The sequence below is a fragment of the Clarias gariepinus genome, chromosome 14, assembly GCF_024256425.1.
Source record: "Clarias gariepinus isolate MV-2021 ecotype Netherlands chromosome 14, CGAR_prim_01v2, whole genome shotgun sequence".
Lineage (NCBI taxonomy): Eukaryota > Metazoa > Chordata > Actinopteri > Siluriformes > Clariidae > Clarias > Clarias gariepinus.
In genome coordinates this window covers 17,271,209-17,293,590 of record NC_071113.1, presented here as the reverse complement: position 1 = coordinate 17,293,590, position 22,382 = coordinate 17,271,209, and the positions used below count along the sequence as shown (strand labels likewise).

Here is a 22,382-nt window from a genome sequence, read left to right as displayed (position 1 = left end):
AAAAATTTTGTCAATTAATTAACTTTATTTTATTTAGAATGCGCTTTGTCTTACGTTATTTTTATTATTTAAGACTGTCTTGCTATATGATTCAGCAGCTGAGTGACTCATGAGAATTAGACATAGCGGACTAGCCGTTTGCTAGCTCACTAACGTTAGCTTGCTAGCTAGTAGCTATCTTTCGCCACCTCAAGACCCGGATTTCGATTAATACACCAGTTTCATAGTTGACGACTAAATACTAATTTCAAACGCTACAGAGGAACCCAGTATTTCTTGGTCGTTAGATAAAAGTAGTGTATACTCACGTTGAGAGTTTCCTTGTCCAAAACAAAACTCCGGGCCATAACTCTCTGAGTTGAATAGCGCGACCCAAGTTCCCTTTGATTCTGGACAAAATGTAATTGGATTCATCGTCTAGTTTCTCTGCATAGGGAAGGAGTTTGTTGTAGACAATCTCTTTCTGGGGGACAAAACCTAATGTTTCAGCTTGCTCCTTTTTCATATTACGATTCCCGAATATATCCCCTCTTTTGTAGTTATCTTAATCTTAAAGTCCTTGATAAAGTCCGTTGACAAATTTTGTATTTACAGACCCTGTTCTCTCAGCTTGTCGTTGAAAAACTGCACTTATATCAGATACAATCACACTTCCACTGAACGAGTCAATATTCCTCAGCTTTTCTGGGCTCCTGAAGTCAGACGTTTGCTTCAATCGTCCACATATAGTCAGTTTGCACACACTTGTGCTCACATACACGCACACTACGAGGCATGCAAATACACAGTTCACTTCTGCATTAACAGGGAGCCCTCTACCGGGCCCTCTCTGCCACTTCAGCCTATTCGAGGCAGAAGTGGTTCACATCTGATTTTTTCTCTCTCTCATGCGTGAAGTGCCCTAACGTCCCAAACGATGTATTTTTTTTATCTTTTTTTTTTCTTTCAGGGAATTGGAAATTTACCTGCAAGTTTAAAAATGCTAGGATTTTGAATAAAAATAGTAACGTTATTCGCATTTACGTTAACAATTTGTTGATTTACAAAATATAGTGTGTTCCAAAAATTTGACATCATTTGTAATATGATTATCGGAATAACGAATATAAATTTTATAACAGATTTCACAAAGCTTCACAAATGTTCAATATGCGCACTCCTGTGAAACGACACACGTCAAGTCGGTAGTCCAGCTCCTGCTGTAACACATCTTGCGTAACATTCTCAAGCGCCTCAATGATTCTCTGCATGAGTTCCTCTAGAGTTGGAGGAAGAATGGGGATAAAGGCCAGTCCTTTCACATCTCCAATCACAAGGTCAACGTGACTCAAGTCAGGTGAATGTGGTGGCCATTTCAACACCACGTTGTCATTACCTCTGGCCCACTCAATCCAAAAGTAAAACATTAAAGGTAGGCAGCTATTACTTTGTTGTAAAAATAACTTTTGTACATTTTCATTGCATTTAGGTCAGGTATAGGGTACGGTGGCTTAGTGTTTAGCACTCTCACCTTGCACCTCCAGCTCTTGAGTTTGATTCCCATGTTGGGTATGTGTGCATGTTCTTGTACTTTTTCTTGGATGAAAGGAAGTCAAAAGGTTTGTGACTTGGGTGGGAAAAGTCTCTGATGATGCTGTGTGCTTTCCAAAGCCATCTACTATAGTAAAGGTGTACAATAGCTGGTAGTTGTACTGTATATGGAATATGATTTTTTTCCTATTATGATTTGGGACACTTCTATATGTGGTGCTAAATGACATACAAAGCTGACTTTTTTTTCAATGCTACCCCTGTCTGACCCGTCAAATCACAAGTCATGTGCCTTTTACATGAATCTAACTCAACAGTCATTCTTATTTCCTGCTAGGAAAGATTAAGGATGAGAATAAAGAAAGATTTCCATTGAAGAATAGGGAGGCAATGGACTTCATAATATTTTATGTTGCTGAAAAAGCAAAATTAGAAGCAACATGTCAGAACTGCTTGCTGTTTGAAGAGTTCTCAAAAGAAATGGATAAATACAGCCATAAGGGAACCTAGCTGTACTGCCAAAGCAATAAGATTAAAAGCAAAATGTATCTGTAATCACTTTTGTGCTGTCAATGTGCTGGAAAAAGTTTGAAATACATTCGCTAAGTGCAAATTCTAATTGTATTTGTCAGAGGTTAAACTGTGGTCCTTAATGTCTCATTGTGTACCTTAACGAATAATCCTCTACCATAATGTTCTTAATAAAGGCACAAAAGTCATTTCCTTTAGGAATAAGTACCTCAAATAGTTGAATCATTTCTGTCTGACTTTTATGTTTCATCCAGTATTTTATAAAAAAAATTAAATTAAAATTAGATTATAAAGTAAACATGGACATTTAGCTTGCATCTTTATATGTTTTACGATTGAATTAATCCTAGAACCATGTCCTATAGATAGCACTAAGGAAATTATTTATGGTAATTAACATAAAAACAAACTGAAATAAGTATTTAATTCTTTGCATATATGACTTTTTCATTTTTATGTAAATTTCTTATCAGTGCAAATTATTCCAATGAAATAATGTCAATTGACTCTTTGTGCTTTGACCAAGTGCACTATAAGGTATTGTCACTATCAGTCATCTAAAAGTGCATTTAATGTTATCTTATTATTTTTGGTATGTCACATTCCGCTGCATTTTTTTTTTTTACAATGTATAGAAACACCCAGATGTATTTTTAAAAGGCCTGACATAAAAATGTACATAGCATCATATTGCTTCCTCTCAGCCCTTTCCTTAAGGATATACAAACAAGAGCATACATATACAAACAAGAGCATACTTAACTCTTTCCTGGAGTTTAGTCAAGACTAATCTTATCAAGCCAATCTCTTGCCTCCAATCGGAAATGTTATTTATTCCACCAATCATATGTGCTGACCTGTTGCTGACTAACCAATCGGTCTGTTAGCTTGCAGGATCAGTAGCCAAAGGAAAGTAGATTTATTCTCCTAAATCGTTATCAGTGCTTATTAAATCCTGGATTAACCAACCTTCCGGTGTCAACAGTGTCTCGAAGACAGTGGCTCCATTAATTCATGTAGACAACAGACTGTAAGGAAAATTAAGTTAGAAAGAAAATATATATTTACAGCTTCTTGAACTCATTCATGTACTGTATGACTTCTGTTCTAAAGTTGTTAAGACTTTGATATTTCTTTGATTCTTCTCTCTCTCTCTCTCTATTCCAAGCCTCGCGATCCACGGGAAATGTCTATTATTACATGAAACGTTCTCTGTCACCATAAATAACATTAAAGACCTATTTAACAATTGTTATCTTTGGCTGTCACAAGGATGACCATTTGTTTCAGTAAGAGCTAATGATCGACCAAAGATTTGACATGACTGCCATCTGGAGGATAAATTAATAAACTTCACAAAATACAAGTACTGTACATTTAGTGCTTAAAAGATCAGGAGAGTAACAACTGTAACAATTCGGTTCCCATATACTATATTTATATAATACATTAAATTTATAATAGAACGCAACAAAAAATAATGGCTTATATCAGGAACTTATAAGTAAGTAAGCTGTGTTTTTGCATTTTCTGCACCACCTGTGGCCTATGGCATTTCAGAACTACGATATGTAACATATGGCTTTAAAAATCCATAAAAACTTCGGCGTTCTCTCATTCAGACATAGGCTGCCTCACTTGATTTTAATTCAATTAAATTCAATTTTATTTGTATAGCGCTTTTAACAATTGTATTTTTTGGAAAGCAGCTTCACACAATCAAAAACAAAAAATAAAAATTTGTATGCAATGTGAAAAATGTGTATCGAATCGAAATAATTAGATAGTCCCTGATAAGCAAGCCAAGGGCGATAGTGAACTGTTCCTCACGGTTTCATTTAAACATATCTCTGCTCCGTAAACGCCATTCTCGCGAGATGCAATAGACTAGTACGTCAAGTTAGGTAGAACGTAACAATGAGGTTGCCAGATTGATAAAGTACATCACATGCAGTGCGGGGAACTAGAGAGAGAGAGAGAGAGAGAGAGAGAAAGATTCAGTATGCATGGCGAAACACAATAGTGAGTCTACATCAGCGTAAGCCTGGAAGAGTATTAATAATACGTGGCATGTTACACACGCACCTGTCCTTATATCACACAAGCCATGGAACCCCAACCGTGGATTTTTCCCCCAGTGTTGCATGTAATGTATTTGGAAAAATCTTTAACAATGTGCTTAATTATCAAGGAGTGTTCCTTATGGGCATTTAGATGATCCCTAAATTATTCATAATTCAAAACATCCCAATTTTTTAAATTACATACACTAGATACATTTTCAAAGATGACTAGCTGTTTAACAGAGTGAATCTGGCAACATGACTAGCAGCTTTACAACGTCGGTCTCTAGAACGCCGTGATTGGTTGGCTCACTTTACACGTAATCAGGCGTCCTACGTCTTGAGTACGTCGTATGTATTTGCATATATATATATATTTATATATATATATCTTTGTGTGTGTGTGTGAGAGAGAGGGAGTAAATGTTCACTGCAGGTCATGGGTGTTCTGGGTTGAAAGTGATCCGTAAATGTAACTAGGGTCGAGGTAGTACGATTTCCAGATCTATTTTTATGGGTTGATTTCATTCCAGCATGAATATGACCCCTTAAATTTAAGTAGGCTAAAAGTTATGAAAGAGGTTCATGTCTGAACAGTTGATAAACATTCAACTTGTAAGACAATGTTAATCCCAAGTTTATAAAATTATTTTAACATTCTACTACTGGCCAACGGTTAAAGGGAGTTAAGAGACTATAAATCATTTACTCCCTGTCTGGTTCCAGGGTGACTGATCCTTTTTCAGCAGAGACAGTGTGCAACATATGTCAAAGGGTGGGAGTAGTGCATGGGCCACAGGGATATGACCTCATCTGTCAGATGTTCGGGGTTTAGTTTAGGTTGTGGCTAAGGAACACTGTTGATTTTCGGTTAGTGCGTTTCTTAGGAGTGTTCAGGAATGTGAGTGGAGGCCTTACCTAATCTCTTGAAATTACAGTATGTGGAAAACTGGCCTCTAAACACTGCAGGGAGTGCAGAATCTACGTGCAGTCAGCAGAAAACGTCTCGTTTTAGTTCTCCACACGACTCTTCTGTTCACTGATGAGTGCAGTTTGTTTTATATTCCATCTGGGGGCAGTAAAAGTTTTTGTAGCACCAAGACAAGTGCAAGCTCACAGTCAAATTATAAACCTCAAAAATTGGGAATAAATAAAATGATCACCATTGGCCTCCACAGCCTTTAGCCTCTAACTAAAGTTAGAGACACTTCTATATACACAGTGGGGGAAATAAGTATTTGATCCCCTATAGATTTTCTAGGTTTGCCCACTTACAAAGAAATGAAGGGTCCCCAAGATTGATGCCCAAGCAAAACATGACTTAATACTTGGTAGAGAAGCCCTTGCTGGAAAGCACAGTGGGAAGACGTTTCTTGTAGTTGTTTATCAGATTTGCAAGAGATGCATTTTGATCCACTATTCTTTACAGATTATCTCTATATGTTTAAGGTTTCTTGCCTGTTGCTTGGCAACTCTAAGTTACAGCTCTCTCCATGAATTTTCTATTGGATTAAGATCTGAAGACTGGCTAGACCACTCCATGACCTTACTGTGTTTATTCTTGAGCCACTCCTTAGTTGCCTTGGCAGTATGTTTGGGGTCATTTTCATGCGTTCTCATCCAAAATTTTACAACACATGGCCTCATCCTTTGGCCCCTCAGTGCAGCAAAGTCAATTTGTACCTTTAGCAGAGAAACAGACCCAAAACATAATGTTTCCACCTCCATGCTTGACTGTAGGGACTGTGGTGTTCTTAGTGTCATAGTCAGCATTTTTCTACCTCAACACCATATTTTATGTTTTATGTTCTGATATGTCGTTGTTGTCGCACTGTCACTTTGTTGTTGCTCGTTTTGCACATTTGCACGTGCACTTTATGTTGTTGTCTGTTGTCTGGGGGAAAAAAAAAAAAAACAACAACGTGTAGATAGTCTTTTAGTTAGTTAGTCTTTTTAGTTAGTTTTTTGTTAATTTATGTTGTAATTTATGTTAGGAATATCTGTCTTGTCTCTGCTAGCCAGCTAACTAGGCCTTCTAGCTAGCTAGTTTAGCTTCTCTGTTAATTTATGTTGTAAGTTTATGTTGCATGTAGCACCTTGGTCCTGGAGGAACGTTGTTTCATTTCACTGTGTACTAACTGTATATGGTTGAAGTGACAATAAAGCCTACTTGAACTTGAACTTGAACTTTTTCTTCCTCCGAAAACAGCAAGTCGAGTTGATGACAAAGAGCTCAAATTTGGTCTCATCTGACCACAGCAGTTCATCCCAATCTTTCTCTGTTCATTGGCAAACCTCAGACGAGTCTGTACATGTGTCTTCTTGAAGAGGGGAAACCTTGCTGCGCTGAAGGATTTCAATCCATGCAGGCGTATTGTGTTACCAATGGTTTGTTCAGTGACTGTGCTCCCAACTGCCTTGAGATCATTCACAAGCTCCTCCCGTGTAGTCCTGGGCTGGTTCCTCAGTTATCTCATGATTATTCTTACTCCATGAGGTGAAATCTTGCATATAGGGCCATTAATGGTTACTTTGTCTTTCTTCCATTTGTAAATAATCGCTCCAGCAGTTGTCTCCTTTTTACCAAGCTTCTAGCTGATGGTCTTGTAGCCCATTCCAGCCTTGTGCAGGTCTAAAATCTTGTTCCTGACTTGCCGATGGAGGTGAGGTTTAAATGGAAGATAGAGATTTTGTGGACAGGTGGGCATTTATACACATACCGCATTGTTGTTAGAAGCACCTTCTTAAATTAATATGTGTACCACAAGAGCACATAACCAGTCTGTGAGAGGCAAAATTATTGTTGGTTGGTAGGGGATCAAATACTTATTTCCCTCATTGAAATGCAACTTAATTCATAACATTTGTATCATGTGCTTTTTCTGGATTTTTGGTTGATTTTTTTCCAGATTTTGTCACAGCATCACGCAAAACTGGCTGGACAGAATTTAACGGAACATTTTCCTTACTTAGGTATTTCATATTTGCCTAAAGTTAAATTTGCACCATAAATGAAATCAAAATGTGGAGTAGAAGTGAAGTTATGAGCAGTTATGTGCCAAATTATGTCACCGCATGCAGCTTTTTTTTGGTTTGTTTTTTTAAACTAATTTAGCACTTTTTCCTTACGCAACAGAGCTGATCAACACTGTTTATCATATATCGACAGAGTAGACACAGAAGGTCATGGCAGTAATGAACCTACAAGCCACCACAATCCTCAAAAAACAAAAACAAAAGCGCAGCACAGTCTGATTTGCTCCAAAAAAAGGAAGGTAGACTATGAAAACTGAACCTTCAGAAAATGAATGGACAGAACAAAGTTTGTTTACTACTTAGGTTCTTGCCTGAAATTAAACCTACACCATAAATGAAATCAAAATGTTGAGTAAAAGCAATGTTATGAATAGTTAAGTGCCAGATTTAATAATCTACTTTAAAATAAGTGACTAATAAGCTACTGTAAACAATGGTACAGGTGATGTAAACAATCACCTGTACCAACAGATATCAATTACAAAACCTAAACTAAATATTTTTACTGGAATCACTTAATATTTTTACCACTGAAATAACATTATAACAGTATTTTTTTTGTGAATCTGTGATTCACTTCCCGATTACCGAACAGGTAGTGTATTTGGCTGATGGTGAAAGAAGTACAACTTAGCATAAACAAGGTGTACAGTAGGGTTCTCAACGTTACAAATTTTAAGTTTGTTAGAAATGAATTCTGTCCTTCCAAATGTAAACAATTAAAAAGACACAATGTTGAAGACAAAGCAGTATTTGTTTTCACATAATAAAATAGAAAATTCAGATTTTCTCATTAACTACCCAACCGCTCAGACCTAGAAAGAATGAGGAGTGGATGGAAAAAGTACATGCTAATCCTGGTTTCATCCTTAAAACTGCATTGCATCACTACTTGCTAGCCCTGAAGTAGACAAATGAATAGAAAACTGCCATCTCACATCATGAAATAATCATACAAGTCTTTTATGTTCAGTTTTCTCTTCCTCAGCTGGCTATTATTCAGGAAAGGTCCTTGATAGACGGAGACAGGGATGCATTAGAAATGGTTAGGTTAAACTTGGTCTGTATTTCGCAGTACAGCAACTGTATGAAGCAGAGAATGAAAGAGCCAGCAGTATGGATATCGGTGCCAGGGCAGGGTGATCTAAGTGTGAAAAGGAAAGTGGGACGCCCAAGATTGGCTGTTGACAGGCTTTTGGGATTTCCCATAATGTGAACCTCACTTATGAGTTTTCCCTGGATGTGGTTCAGTTGGAAGCTGGCTTTCATAATGTCAGTAATTCATGGCTACATATACATTTCTGCACACTGCATTTTTGCATCTTGATTCTATGAACTGACATTTAGAAATAATTTGATGATGAAGTGTTTTCACTTAAGCTTCAGCACAAATGCAGCTTCATTCAAATATGCAAACTGTCCAGTCAGGATGTCACAGCCAAAAAAAATTCACAAAACCACAGCAATATCCTGCTGAGTAGACAGACTTCGTCTGCATCTGAACACTATCCCATGCAATGAATTCTATAAGACATGATTTTATACGTAGGCCTTTTTAAAACGAATCTTTTTTGAGTTATTTATAACTAGTGAAACTTTGACTATCATAAAAGGAGCATGATGGTTTTTTGTGGTACAAGTCAGTTCACGCAGAGCAATGTCTACCTTTTAAAATATTCTTCATTCTTGAACTATTTCTTTTGGCATTCAAGAATCTCTGAACTAGAAGTTTGTTCCAAAAATTCTGCTGGTCTCCCTGGAGTGCATTTATAGCTTTTTTCGTGTAGTGTATTTACTCATGAGGTAATGTGAGGCATTAGGCTGGGCAGTGAATGTTGTGGAAAGCAGATATGAGAAGTGGTAAGATTTTCCACACTTGAGTGATATTTTCAAAGTTCCACATTGTTACATAAACCACCAGAAAAAAAACTCAAAGGCATCTGGGTACTCTGACAAGGATAAAGATTATTATATGTCAGGGTCAAAGACAAAAAGGCTATTCAGGCATCTAAAAATAAATGATTAATTAAATGATCTGAATAGTATTTCTTGTTTTGATCCGTCTGCTTGTTATACATGTATAATGTTTATTTGGTCAATAGTACACTTTGGAAATGGCATGTTTGTTTCTCTGTTTGTTGTAATCTTAATCATGGATTAATGATAGGGAATGAACCTCTGTAGAGGGAAAACATCATGCAATCATCAAGTCTTAATTTCCATCTGAATGTGATTGATACTATGGTTGATGATCTTTTTGCGTGTTTCATGCTAATAGTTTGGAATATGGTGAGAGAACCATAATAACATAATAGTAGACACATGGCAGGAATCAATCAGTGAATGAGGCTCAAAGGCTTAAACTAATAACTTACTCTATTCAGGCCCAAATCTTCATCACCTGGTAAGGATGAGTGACGAAAGCCCAGAAAGAAGCAAGGCTGTGTTCACAGATGGTATTAGAAAATGAATGTGGGCTTTTCTCATGGTTTCAGCACATTCTTTGTAACAGGCCATGTTTTTACAATATCTCCCATCCCTGTTTCCTCACTGGAGTCACAGACAAACGTAGCCTCCGTGTGGCTCCCCGTTGTGACTGAGTTACATTCATCTGCTTGACACAGTGGGTTGGCAGTGGGTTAATGTTGTCCTCACTGGATAGCATATTTGGGCCCAGTCCTATTTTTTCTTTATTTTTTAAGCTAGTCACATTCTCAACACTCTCTACTATCTGTCATCAGTTCTATATTGTTATAACTTTATGCCTCTGGGACTGTATACATCATTTTTCTCTACTTTGACTGTTCTGCTTAACAAGACTACCATCATGTTCTTTGTCTTGAGTTCAAAGAACATGACAACTATGTTATGATGAATTTTCTCCATAGTATGTTTAGCATTGGAAGGGGAAAACTGCTCTTGATGTGTATAATAGAAACCAAAATAATATACATCTACTACGATGGCAAACTAGTAAATATATTTTATTACCGTTAATAAAAGCTATTCCTTTTTCCCCCTTTCAGTCTCAGTTATGATTAGGAGCACTGATGCGGCAGCGCGGTCTGTGCACCAGCCTCACCCTACAATTAGCCTATATACTGCTGGATCTGTGAGACACTACAAGAGGCGCAATTCTCACCACATATACCAAGCAGACAGTTCTGTCATGATTTTAACAAGCTACAATGGAAATATTATAGAAACACTTATGTATTTTTGACACTAAAAACTAGAGACATATTGGCATGTTATCAGATTAATCTAGAGTCCTTGGAAGGTATATTAAATGCTCTTAAATTCTTTTGATGTCAGGATTCCTGCCAAGACCCCATAGAGGTTCAAAATTGATCTTTTAGGAAAAAGACAAGTGATTTTAAGCATTAAAGAAATCTGTTTTTTTTTCACTTAATTATAAGACATTATATCAAACTGGAAAGAAATTATTCTTATTATTCTTATTATTATTACATTTTAATAATGTAGCACAATTAGCAATACAGTGAAATGTAAAAACAGTAAACTGTAGTAAAATTATAAGAGTGTTCTCCTTCCATTTGATTATTTTCATATAACAGTTGCATTTGCACAGACCTGGCCTTTGTATATACTCTAAAAAGGAAGCAATGGATAATGAAAGTTAAGATAAGTTGGAACAAAATGTAAAAATAGATGACTAAAGTGTGTGGTTCTCCGTTGCACTTAAGGGTTTACATATGCTCTCTATTTTGCAATAGCCAACTAGCTAACACAAGGACCATGGGGTACATGGGACTTTTTAAAAGTGTTTTTCTTGTTTGGAAAACAGGAAGATAAATCTCATAAATTGTTTAATTTTACAGTAATCTAACTCCCCAATGGGTTACACAACTCTAGAAAGTGGTAAGGAGAAATAAATAGTTTTCCATAAATATATGAATCATTTGTCAGTTTGTCTTGGGTGTATGTATATGTATGAGATGTTTTCTGTAAAAAACTTAATGGTTACCAAAGCAAATCAAATGTGTGTGATACTTTGTGAAGCTTTTAGGTCAACGAAAAGAATAATTTTACAATAGAACCTTAAAACTTATTTGTCCATTAAAAGATCCCTTTATCTTGTTAGAGTAAATGTAGATTTTTTGTGCTCCCAAGATGCATTGGTATTTTTCTTTCCAGCTTCCTTTCTATCACAAAATTTTAAAAAGAAAAGGAAAGAACCAGAGAATCTCTCAGCAGAAGGCTCATGAAATAATATATGGGTATAGCTCTTATTAATTATGTGCACTGCCAAGTTATGGAACATCATCTCCAAATGTTCCATAGAGCTTAGATTTTTTCCAGAAGTTACTGACAGCCTAATTTGAGGCTCCCAAAAGAGTACTTCCTCTCCGGTCCAGTTTCCCTTATCCTAATATTTCAGGACACAATAGAAAACAAAGTGGTGCTCTTCTATTCCCAGATTGTATGGCTTATAAGCGAATCTAAAGTTGATTAGTAAAGTGTGACCAGAGATGTTCATTGTTACTGGATCACTAGATGGATGTACTGAGTAAAATGCACAAAGGTTTGTAGGTGAATTATGGTTGATGACTTTAAGCGCAAATACCACTGAGGGAGTATGGTAGTTTATCACAAACCAAATCGAGGCCACAGTGCTGGGAAGAGACAGAAAAATGAGGTATGCGAACAAACAAATCCCATCTAATGTGATCATATGTCTCACTTAATGCTCCATTGTCATTTGTAATTCTTGATAGTAATGTATTCACCATGCATTATTAGCACTAATTAGTGACATTTGCCACTGACTGACTGTCTTAAATTGTAGCAACCTTAATGCTCAGTAAGTACAGATAAAGCCCTGTAATGTTTGTCATATGCTGTCCCTGTGTTTGGTTCAGGGAAGCTAAAATGGAAAACACCTGCTACAGTCTTGGTGATCCTCTGTCTGGTAGGAAAAGCCAAGCATCTGGTTTCATCTGTACTTGACACAGATGGTAGATTATACTTAAAGCCCTGTCCATTTCTCTAGCACTTAGTAGTGTCCCCCTGCTTCATCTTTTTTTTTTCTCTTTATTTGAATATCATATGGAACATTCCTTTCCTGCTTTCAGTAAAAACAGAAAAAACCCTGTCTGGATTCCTGCACAGCAGCAACAGCAGTGATTGATAGAGATGTAGCTGTTTTCGTCTTAAAATTTTGGATAAAACAAACAGCCATAAATCTAAAAGTGTGCTTGAGAACAAAAAAAAAAAAAAAAAAAACTCAGCAACTCAGTGAAAACTTTATGGCTATTACAGCATTAATGACTTTGGATGGTTTCAGCAACTCAGTGGGATCAAACTCGAGTAGCTTATGCCAGAAAATGACATTCTCCACATGATATATTGATACTTTAACCAAAGCTCACAACTTTAGACACCGTACAGTATAGCCTCTGCTATTTGGTTTACAATATGGGCACATCATATAGAAATCCTTTCTTATAAGATGGACCAATCAATGCTCTATGTTATAAAATGTACAAAAAAATGTAGAAGAAAACATTTTCACTGAAGGTCTATTGCTGCTGGAGCCGACCAGACTGATGCTCTGCCATTTTTATCATCAAGTGAGTAAAGAGGAATATTCACATAATCTGGTTGAAATTTCATAAATATTCGAATGGTTTAAGTGTACTGTATATCATGCAATAGACTAAATAAAACACTAATGAAATTGACTAAGTTGTTATATTAAAATTTAAGGTGCATGAGGTGACACACATACAGTGGTGTGAAAAACTATTTGCCCCCTTCCTGATTTCTTATTCTTTTGCATGTTTGTCACACAAAATGTTTCTGATCATCAAACACATTTAACTATTAGTCAAAGATAACACAAGTAAACACAAAATGCAGTTTTTAAATTATGGTTTTTATTATTTAGGGAGAAAAAAATCCAAACCTACATGGCCCTCTGTAAAAAAGTAATTGCCCCCTGAACCTAATAACTGGTTGGGCCACCCTTAGCAGCAATAACTGCAATCAAGCGATGGCGATAACTAGCAACGAGTCTTTTACAGCGCTCTGAAGGAATTTTGGCCCACTCATCTTTGCAGAATTGTTGTAATTCAGCTTTATTTGAGGGTTTTCTAGCATGAACCGTCTTTTTCAGGTCATGCCACAACATCTCAATAGAATTCAGGTCAGGACTTTGACTAGGCCACTCCAAAGTCTTCATTTTGTTTTTCTTCAGCCATTCAGAGGTGGATTTGCTGGTGTGTTTTGGATCATTGTCCTGCTGCAGCACCCAAGATCGCTTCAGCTTGAGTTGACGAACAGATGGCCGGACATTCTCCTTCAGGATTTTTTGGTAGACAGTAGAATTCATGGTTCCATCTATCACAGCAAGCCTTACAGGTCCTGAAGCAGCAAAACAACCCCAGACCATCACACTACCACCACCATATTTTACTGTTGGTATGATGTTCTTTTTCTGAAATGCTGTGTTCCTTTTACGCCAGATGTAACGGGACACGCACCTTCCAAAAAGGTTAAGTTTTGTCTCGTCGGTCCACAAGGTATTTTCCCAAAAGTCTTGGCAATCATTGAGATGTTTTTTAGCAAAATTGAGACGAGCCTTAATGTTTTTTTTTGCTTAAAAGTGGTTTGTGCCTTGGAAAGCAGGCCGTTTTTGCCCAGTCTCTTTCTTATGGTGGAGTCGTGAACACTGACCTTAATTGAGGCAAGTGAGGCCTGCAGTTCTTTAGATGTTGTCCTGGGGTCTTTTGTGGCCTCTCGGATGAGTTGTCTCTGCGCTCTTGGGGTAATTTTGGTCGGCCGGCCACTCCTGGGAAGGTTCACCACTGTTCCATGTTTTTGCCATGTGTGGATAATGGCTCTCACTGTGGTTCGCTGGAGTCCCAAAGATTTAGAAATGGCTTTATAACCTTTACCAGCCTGATAGATCTCAATTACTTTTGTTCTCATTTGTTCCTGAATTTCTTTGGATCTTGGCATGATGTCTAGCTTTTGAGGTGCTTTTGGTCTACTTCTCTGTGTCAGGTAGCTCCTATTTAAGTGATTTCTTGATTGAAACAGGTGTGGCAGTAATCAGGCCTGGGTGTGACTACAGAAATTGAACTCAGGTGTGATAAACCACAGTTAAGTTATTTTTTAACAAGGGGGGCAATCACTTTTTCACACAGGGCCATGTAGATTTGGAGTTTTTTTCTCCCTTAATAACGTAAACCTTTATTTAAAAACTGCATTTTGTGTTTAATTATGTTATCTTTGACTAATAGTTAACGGTTTTTGATAAGCAGAAACATTTAAGTGTGACAAACATGCAAAAGAATAAGAAATCTGGAAGGGGGCAAATAGTTTTTCAAACGACTGTATGTTCACAGTGTCACCTCATCACCTCCTTTCACTTTTTTAGAACATTGTTTATTTATATGTTTGGGATATTTACTCCTTTTCTGAAGACATCTACATTAAAACACTCTCTCTTAGTCACTCATCATCTATACCGCTTTATCTTGTATTTAGGGTCGCGGGGAGCCTGGCAGGGTACACCATAGACAGGGTGCCAATCCATCGCAGGGCACACACACATATACACACTCACACACTACGGCAATTTGGGAACATTAATTAACCTAACCTACACGTCTTTGGAGTGTGGGAGGAAACCAGAGTACCCTGAGGAAACCCACCAAGCACGAGGAGAACATGCAAACTCCATGCACACAGAGACGGAAATCGAGCTTGGCCGGGAATCGAACTCGGACCCAGGAGGTGCAAGGCAACAGTGCTAACTACTAAACCACCGTGCTGCCTACATTAGAACAATTAAAATTTATTTTAGTTCAAGCTAATTAATGTATGGAAACTTGCTTCTTTGGGAACCAATGGATAACATTAGCTCTTGACAGGTCATAAATGCCCTCCTGTACTTAAGCCAATAACACTCTACATCTGATTTTTAACTAATAAAAATACTGGCTGATTCTTAGATTCTTTGTAGTCTCATTTTTAGAAGTTTTTTTTTTTTACATAAAAAAATATCCTGAGGTATGTTAAATTACTTTGGCAAGAGTATGTAAGGACTTGTGATTACTTCATAAATCTTTGTCCAGAACAAGGAGTAAACAGATTTACAATGATTTTAACCAAAGCTCCTGGAAACAAAGTAGACAGAACAGTAAGATACTTTCATCAATCTCAATTTCCTGTTCCTACTCCAAGCTCAAAATAAACAAACAAAGAAATCTACAAATTCTATGATTATAAACACAGTATCTTTCTGTTTAAAAGAACAAATAAACAAAAACAGAACTGCGTGTATAAATAAACACTATATTGGTGAATTCATTAAAAGCTATTTATCAGATAATGATCCTCAAAACAAGTAAATAGGTTGCATGCACTCTCGATTCATAAGAAAACCCTAAAGTTTGTTCCTAACTTTTTTGTATTGAAAACTTGCTTCATTGCTTGTGTTTTCTTTGCTGTAAATAACCAAAATAGAAACAGAAATAGAAAAAAAAACAGATCCAGATGATAATAAACACCTTCTACACACACACTTTCTTCTATCTTATCATCTGAGGTGCAAGTAGTAAATAAATAAATGAAACCCTAGGAAACCTAAGCCAATAAATCCTTTTGCTTCGTACATAATACTACATCCCATTAGCAAGATTGAGTGAACAATGAGTCACTATGGCCTGCTGTTGGCTGACTTCGTCTGTGTTCTTCGTTCATGTTCAAAAGGGGTGCTGTTCACTGGGAACTTGCAGAACTTGGACATGCAGTATGTTAAAGTAATCATGCTCATGACCAAGACCTGGCTACAGTCTGGGGTAGAGGAGGAGACTTTCACTCTCTCTGATTTCTTCTCCTCAGTCACAGGATCAATGGCAGAAAAGCAGACTCTGCACAGGCATTGAAATTATGCATGCAGGCCAACTGGAAATATATCAGTAACTATATCTTTCTGTAATTCACATTCTGGCAGTAATGTTAAGATTGCAGGAAGAGGCATATTCAAACAAATTGATGCAAATTGAATTAAGAGAACAACAAAAAAGAGACTGTTATTGACCCAGTTTTGGGTCGCTAGATCCTCACAGCACTTAAAACCTCTAACAAGTCCAGGGATGAAGCATATTTAGTCGTGATAGTTTCTGTTTAAGAATGTGATGACTGAGTGCTTTGGTTGCAATTTAGTTTCAGTGAATATAAAGAGTTGAACAAACAAAGGAATTATGTAGTTAGCTATGTAGGTATTATGACCTTGCTAAATAGTTGCATATGGGAAGCATGCTTCATTTGTAGGGCCAAAAAAACAAAGCAGGAAGTTCCCTAATATTAATCTGAGCTTCTTGAATAGTCATTATGAGCTTGATGCATGCTGATAAGAAGCAGGTTTTGTGTTGGTATGACTGTTCTGACAGCCTGTTGAAATCTTCAGTATTTAAGCAGCCCAAATTCAATCCAGACTAAATGGACAGTTGCCGAAGATAAACTCCTTTGAACTTGAACAGTGTTGCATTGCCAGCTGTCAAGTATGTTCCTTACAACTATATTGGGAAGGGACATTATATCATAATTACAGGCTCCATTTACAAGTTTTGTGCATCTATTCACTACAATTAAAAATATTGATTGTATTACCATTATATTAACATGCCTCTGTATTATCATTACATTACCATGCTTACTGATTATAGAGTGATTTTATGTGATGCTAAATTTATGGTACTAAATTTAAAGCTGTGGTATTATATCTAGAGCTCTTCGGCATCTCAGTCTTGTACAGACATCAGCTAGAAACATGTGAATGTCTAAATGACATTACTTATCACTAAAAATGTTGATCTGTCTGAACGAGCCTGTCCCAACATGTAAGCCGTTTAACTACTTCCAAATGTCTAAAAGAAGTCTTTTGTTTCCTTTTTGTTCAAACTCAAGTCTAAAGTTTTATATTTTATGATATTTTAGGATAAAAAAAAACAATACCCTAACAATTTAAATTCTTGCGGAAGCAAAACATTTGTAAGCACATAATGACACAATTAATTTATGGGAATATAAAATACAATATATAAAAAAATTATATTGATATAAATATAATATAAATATAAATACATTGTGTGCTTGATCAATAAAGTATCATTTAAGTGGCAAGTCATCCATGTGATCAATCTCTGAATTCGGGTGGCAGTAATTTGATTGCTAAGGTAAAATGTAGCCAAAAGCTTTGATATGGAGACAAATCAATGCTAATATTAACGCTGGTGTGCTGGTCAGATTTCTATGATACTGATTAGATTTGAGCTTTTTCCATTTTACAATCATTTCTGACCAGTCTGTGTCAAAAGTGCTTTCAAACAGCTGTAGTGAGCTTTCGTTGGAATGTATTTTTTCTTCAATTCTGACTTCAAACATCTGGATAATCGGTTAAATACATGTGATTCATGTGGACATATACTGTATCTAAATAATGGAGTGTTTTCATCAAGCATCATATTCAAAACTATTTTCTGCAGCCCCTTGTAAAAATAAAATATTTTATTCATGTTATAAGACAAAATGTGTTCTTCTGCATAAATTACATATGGCACAAAAAATAAGGAAAGTTCAAATAACCTGTATTTTTTTTTTCTGCGAACTTGTCCAAGTTCAACATGACCTAAAAAACTTGTGTTGTAAAGTAGTGTTCAGTACTGTGATAACTTCCTCCCATGCCTGCCGTCTTTCAGTCATAAAAGAAGGTCCTCACCAATTAAGGTTATGATCTGTAGTAAAAGAAATCAGTAAACCAGCCATTTTCCCCTAAGCTAAGTTTTGCCTTAAAACGTGAGAGTAAAGTACCGGAACCTTCTATTTTAAACCAACAGAAACCACGTCAATTGCACTGACTGTTCTGGTGGCTTTCTATCATGGCTCGAGTTGGCTTTTTTTTTCAGTGGTGTAAGCTACGTTGACTTTTCTATGGGATTGGACCAAACGGACTCGTCCCACAAGACATAGATGAACCATGGGTGCACATGATCCTGTAACCAACTTACTGGCATAAAATTTATTATCATTATAATTCAATTCACCTGCCAGTGGTGTTAATTTTATGACTGATAGGTGTATATGATTATGTATTATTATTGTCAGGCATAATAATATTTCATATTATTCTTATTCTTATCTATTAGCACATATTTTGTTTGTTACAAATTATATATTAGATCCACTTAAAATTAGTACTACTACTACTACTAATTTCAACAATAACAAGTAGAAGAACGAAAAATAAAGAAAACAGTAAATAGCACCTTGCCAAATCTCAAGCATACTTCAAAATGTATAATACCAAAACAAGCTGAATACTAATAAATATAAAAAGAGTTTAAAAGAATGACTAAATCATTGCATGTGAATGTAGTTACTTGCTCTGCAGCATGTTACCACTGAAAGTCCCTTCCTGACTATAAACATCTGGAATGTTCAGTTATATTTAATTATGACCTGAACAAAAGAATTGTTTTGAATTCTTCATTGGATAACATTGTTGGTAGGAACTTATGGTACTGTAGGAATGGTAGTAAATTATGTTTTCCCACACACTTTCTCATGAAAACTTAAAAGCTTGAAAGACTAAAAAAGAATATTATTTCTCCATAATGAACCCACTTTTAATTGAATAATACCATATTTCTAGCAGATGCAGATGTAACTTTGTTAATGAGCAGGCAAAAAGCATTGCTTAAACAAGAAGCTGATGCTTTTCATGGATGATCCTCACATATGGCAGTGAAGCAGGACAGAGAAAACAGTGGTTCTAATTTAAGACATTAGGAAGACAGTATTGATGCTCAACTGGATAAAATGAGAAGCTCGGCATATGCTTTCCTCTTGTCTCTGCTTGGAGATCCAGGGCTGAGCCAGGGAAAACAGCTGCACAAACCAAGGCCTCATTCTTCTTTTCTTTCTCATTAAAACAAATTCTCACGGGTTTTAAGTACATTGAAGATTCAGATTCTGCCAATCTATTTCCCTTTTAACTTTTACCCACTTGAATTATCCACTCATGGCACTTTTAAGCCCTGAGTCGGTACTGATAAACTGATACTGATAAATACTTAAAGCAGTTAAAATGTGTGAAGACATCTATAATATCCAGACGTGGTGCAGACCCCAACCAGGCTATAAGTGCAGTGCATTTATTCTCACCAAAGCTAAAATTCCTGTAGAGAGCTGTCAGTTATAGGAAAGGGAGCTGGGAATCACCACAGGAAGCCCCTCATGTTTAGCTAGAGTAGATGCACTTCAGAGATTTTTTCTCCTAGAACTGTATTGAGAGACGGAAAGTAGAATGTTTTTTTCCCTTAGGCTTTTTGTGTGTATATGTGCACGTCCACAATCTTTGTACTATCAGTCAGTTTATGTAAGTTTGGTTGCATGATTTGTAGTGTATAATTTTCTCCATAGTCATTTTTTCAAGCTCAGAGTGTGCCTCTATCACTATTCTCAGTGTGAGTCAGGGTATGAAGGCTATGACTCACCATCTCCAGCCTTTCTCCACAGGAATGTTCCTTTGCCTCCCTGTAAATCAGAATTCACATCTGGCTGAGGTAATGCATCCAGCCTCCCCATCTCAGCACTGCAACAGTTTTCTGTTAAACATTTAAGGTCTAATACAGCAGCTGTAATTTACAGGATAGCTGCAATTATACTTTATTACCTTTATCAGCTCCTTGGGCACAAGAATTACTCAATGGCATTGCATTAACTATCTATTTAAAATGAACTGACAGATTTTTAAATATTGCAGCATATTATTTTAAGGCTTTTACCTAAAATTCTTTCCTTTCTTATGAACCCCCAACAAACATAGGGAAATTAGCTCCAAGCATTTCACACGAAAGAACTCACAAGTGAGTACACCAGACAAAAACAGAAATAGAATTTAAAAAAATATGTTTGTTAGTGCCTGGATTAGAGTTTTAAAGGAAAGTGGTCTGTGGATTGTGTTGATCTGATAGCCTTCTTTCTGTCCAGGCTCACTATAGAGACCCATAATGGGATGCGGATGAGGGGAGAGCGTGAGAAGACTTGGACAACTGCAGGCTTAGGTCCAAGACCAATATAGAGAGTCATGTCTGGGTTTGGTTAGTCCCAATTAACCCAATTCAAACATTCTAAGAGAGGAGGATGAGGAGAAAGGGAAAGAGTCCAAGATAAATACTTTAACCAAGTGATTTTTCTTTGGCTAAATAGCAACAGTCCAGTCCTGCAGGTAAAACAGAAAGAATAAAGCTTTCCTTACAATTAAAAACGTTTTATTCTTACATGTGGCCCTTCAAACAAGGTTCCGTATCTTTAAATGTGTAAGTTTATTCTGTAAACAGATAATAGATAATAGAAAACTAGTCTACAGTATTTTCCCCCAAGTTCATTATCGAAGTCAGGCATCAGACCAAAGTCAGGCATCAGGTCATACTGTATATTAACATTCGTCCAAATATTTAATATGGGATGATAAAATTTTCTTCCCCTATTTGTCATCAAAATTTAATCTTAAGAGACCTGAGTAAAATGATTAGAAATACATTGATATATTATATATATTTTTTCTTTTATTTTAACATATACAAATGGGAATTATGAAAAATTTGGAATTACAGAAATTCACTATGTTATATGGCTAAATTTAATAATATAAAAGTTGAACAGAAAAAGCAAGTCTCACATGTTTGGAGATTTCCACAATGTTTTGCTTCATGCTCAGGTCAGGATAATAATTAATATGTTTATTATTAATAGTTTATGATTAATAGGACAATAAGGTCTCTAGTAAAGTTTCTTGATTTTTATACTAATTACCCTAAGGGATTTTCATATTATTATTATGATTCATTTATTGACTTATATAACTATGTAAATTATTGTGTATAAATTTGAATTATGTAACTACAGATGTAAGATGTAGTTTCTTTTATTTATAAAAGTGAACATACTTATATCACATAATAAATTATAGTATACAGACTTACCAGTTAATCATATTTTTCTTCCATGCTTAATCGTCCCCAGCTGCAGTCTCTGGTTTGATTAAGTACTGTGCTGATTTTTTCCCCAGCTTCTTTAAGAACAGTAGCGAATTTTTTCATATTAACCTTCAATGCATGTTTTTTTTTATTTAATCAGCAAGTCATATTTGTTTAACCAAAACCACCACCCTAATCTTTTCAGATTATCATATTTGTAACGGACATTTTCAGTTCATAGCTTGTAAAGCAGAAACATACACATAATATCCCATGTCCTGCACTGAAATAGAATATTTTGTAGCACCACATGTCATACAGATGAATACCAGTAACTCCATGTTTTCTAGTCCTGAAGTTGCATTTATATGTTTTCTGGTTTTGACCTTTGACTCACTGTTTGTATTTGTCTGCCTTACTGGTCATCATTGAAGCTGGGGCAGGGGCAGCCTGAGTGGTGACCGACATGATTTTTACTATTCTTTGTAGTTAGGTTGTTTGATAAATTTACAAGCGCTGCAAAGGTATCAATGCTAAAGTGCTCATAATTCTTAATGGAGATATTGCACTAAGCAGAAATGCATATATCTCTGATTTCTTTCTGTTAAATCTTGTATTTATTAATAATATTTCTTGTATCCTTATTGTAAAATGTTAACTAGTTAATTAAGGTTTTATCTCAAATTCAAAAAAATTATGTGTAGTGGGAAAATAAAAAAAAAATCTATAATGTACTGGGTAATGTCCATCATCCAAGTGTTCTTGAAGAGCATGCCATTTTGTGAGTTTTGTGACCCCCAAAATGGCCTTACATTAGGACTGAGTAGGAACAGTAAGGTTAATAGATTTCTTTAATAGGTTAACATCTTTAGCATCATTTCCCTGACTGAATATTCCATCCTTTAACCTGATCTACCATGGTGAATAGAGTGTAAAAAAATAGGAAACATGGTAATGAAGTAGAAGCAGGATTTAGATCAATTTATAAGGTCAGAAGAAATTGGGGGGTCCTAAAATTTAGTAATTTTAGACAAAGAGCTCTTATGCAGACTTTTAGTTAATGGGTAATCACATGCTGGCTCGAAGGATACAAACTGCCTACTATGTGGAATCCATTTCACTAGTCCAGAACCTTGCTGTGCAGTTATGGAGCTTAAAAGACAATTACATAAGTCAGTGTGGACTCAGCCAACAGACTTAAAAAGTC

At 36.1% G+C, this 22,382-nt stretch overlaps 1 protein-coding gene across 2 annotated transcripts in view; it reads right to left on the bottom strand.

Annotated features, from left to right (window-relative positions):
* psme4b (proteasome activator subunit 4b) overlaps positions 1–782 on the bottom strand; it is a 32,922-nt gene extending 32,140 nt beyond the window's left edge. For both annotated transcript variants that reach the window (XM_053511131.1, XM_053511132.1), the window contains exon 1: positions 309–782. In XM_053511131.1, coding sequence (XP_053367106.1) covers positions 309–505 — 197 coding nt within the window. In that variant the 5' untranslated portion in view covers positions 506–782. The remainder of the gene's footprint in view (positions 1–308) is intronic.
* Between the last annotated feature and the right edge of the window lie 21,600 nt (positions 783–22,382).